Source organism: Austrofundulus limnaeus, unplaced genomic scaffold (assembly GCF_001266775.1).
Source record: "Austrofundulus limnaeus strain Quisiro unplaced genomic scaffold, Austrofundulus_limnaeus-1.0 Scaffold342, whole genome shotgun sequence".
Lineage (NCBI taxonomy): Eukaryota > Metazoa > Chordata > Actinopteri > Cyprinodontiformes > Rivulidae > Austrofundulus > Austrofundulus limnaeus.
This window is the reverse complement of record NW_013952744.1, coordinates 518,271-520,041: the sequence shown is the minus strand read 5'-3', so window position 1 is coordinate 520,041 and position 1,771 is coordinate 518,271. Positions and strand designations below refer to the sequence as shown.

Genomic DNA, 1,771 nt, shown 5'->3' with positions numbered 1-1,771 from the left:
ACAAAAACATTGTGACTTGATACAAGCTTATTTTCGATCAACGTCTTTTAACAAGTTTATATGAAAGTAGTGGGGGGGGGGATTAGAGAATTTCACTATTCCTTCAATTTGAATATATCAATTAAAAAAATAAGAGTTCAAACTGGGGCCAATTTAGCAACTTTATGAGTTATGCTGTTCACATCTAGAGAAATGAAATCCATATTATTTAGCATGGCCTTATTAGGCTAAACACATACAGCATTTGGAGTCGGGATTTACCTTGGCATTTTGGGACTTCTGGTGACCACTGACTGCTTATGTTGCATTTTATGGTAGGTTGTCCGATCATTACATATCCAGTTTTACAACGGTACGTCACCAAAGATAAATATTTATGTGGAGGTCTGGACCCGTCAACAAACACAGCATTTTGTATCACAGGATCTTTACATTCAACCCCTGCAAGTAAAATGAAAAGTAAAAACGTTCAATAAAAATGACAATACTGCCACTGTAAATATTAAGAATGTGCAGACTGAAACCCACTTACAGACACAATTTGGAGGTTGAGGGTGGAATTTTTTATCTTCAGAACATACAGATTCTCTTGATCCATTAAGTTCAAATCCAGTGTTACAGGAGTAACGTACAACTTCTCTGTAATTATAGTTTTCATTCTGGGGGGTAAAACTGCCATTGCCAATTGCTCCAGGTGTAGGGCATTTCACCACTGCAGAACAAAATCATATCAGTTAGGCTTCAGATGAATACTGAATATCTAATAAACTGAGTAAACACATGATGACCAACCTTCACACACAGGTGGCCTGTCCATCCATCCTTGGACTCCACATCTGATTACTTTGTTACCAACTAACATGTAACTAAATAGTGAGGGTTTAAAAAAGGACACAAAGTACATCACAAAACAGTAAAAGACAAAATGCCTAAATGAACAGTTACAGTAAAAAGTATTTAGTACAACCTGTATTTAAAATGTTTTTAATCTATACTGTATGTAATGCACAATATACAGTAAGTAGGTGAATTCACATGTTTAAATCGTACACAGGTGGAATTAATTTCTCAGTGATCTGTCAGCAGGATGTTGACCATCCACAGTCTAGGGTCTTTTTTAGCCTCTGCTTCATAGTGGGCACAAAGTGGATCCATTTTATTACATTGTTTCATGTGTCAACACTACACTGGTTCATCTAGAATTTAGCAACCTGCTTGTGGTTTAATGAATGACTCAAAAATTACTTTGGAATCAGACTTAAGTATCATAAAATTAGAGAAATTTCTGAAAATGTTCAGATACAAGAGACTGAATATGAGTGAAAAGTAATTAGATCCCAATGTAAAATATTGAACCACCTTTAGAAAGGATGAAAAAAAAACATTGATGTAGATTAATTCCAAACATTACAAGAAAGACTGTCTCTTTGAAAGTAAAGTAAAAGGCAATGAAGAATAATAATGCCAAAGACATTAGGACAGTTGTGTCTGTTTATAATAACTGGTTGAACATGAACACTGAATCAAACATCTTAAAATTATCTTTCTGAACTTAAAAATATAATTTATGACTTAGTTACTAACCCTGGGTTGCATGTGACCTCAGCTGTATCACCAAACAGAGTGTCTCCACTGGGGTACTCAACATTTGCATTATCCACACCTAGAAAAGCACCACAGGATTTCCCTAGAACAAAAAATAAATAAATAAATATATATATAAATTAAAAAATCTAACTATTTAAGTCATCCTATATAAATTACTGAACAC

At 34.2% G+C, this 1,771-nt stretch overlaps 1 protein-coding gene across 3 annotated transcripts in view; it reads right to left on the bottom strand.

The window, feature by feature from the left end:
• LOC106527774 (membrane cofactor protein) overlaps positions 1-1,771 on the bottom strand; it is a 23,290-nt gene that overhangs the window by 15,664 nt on the left and 5,855 nt on the right. For all 3 annotated transcript variants that reach the window (XM_014022762.1, XM_014022763.1, XM_014022764.1), the window contains exons 4-7: positions 1,585-1,687; positions 793-866; positions 533-712; positions 262-441 (exon numbers count right to left, since the gene is read on the bottom strand). In XM_014022762.1, the coding sequence (XP_013878216.1) occupies positions 262-441; positions 533-712; positions 793-866; positions 1,585-1,687 (537 nt within the window). The remainder of the gene's footprint in view (positions 1-261; positions 442-532; positions 713-792; positions 867-1,584; positions 1,688-1,771) is intronic.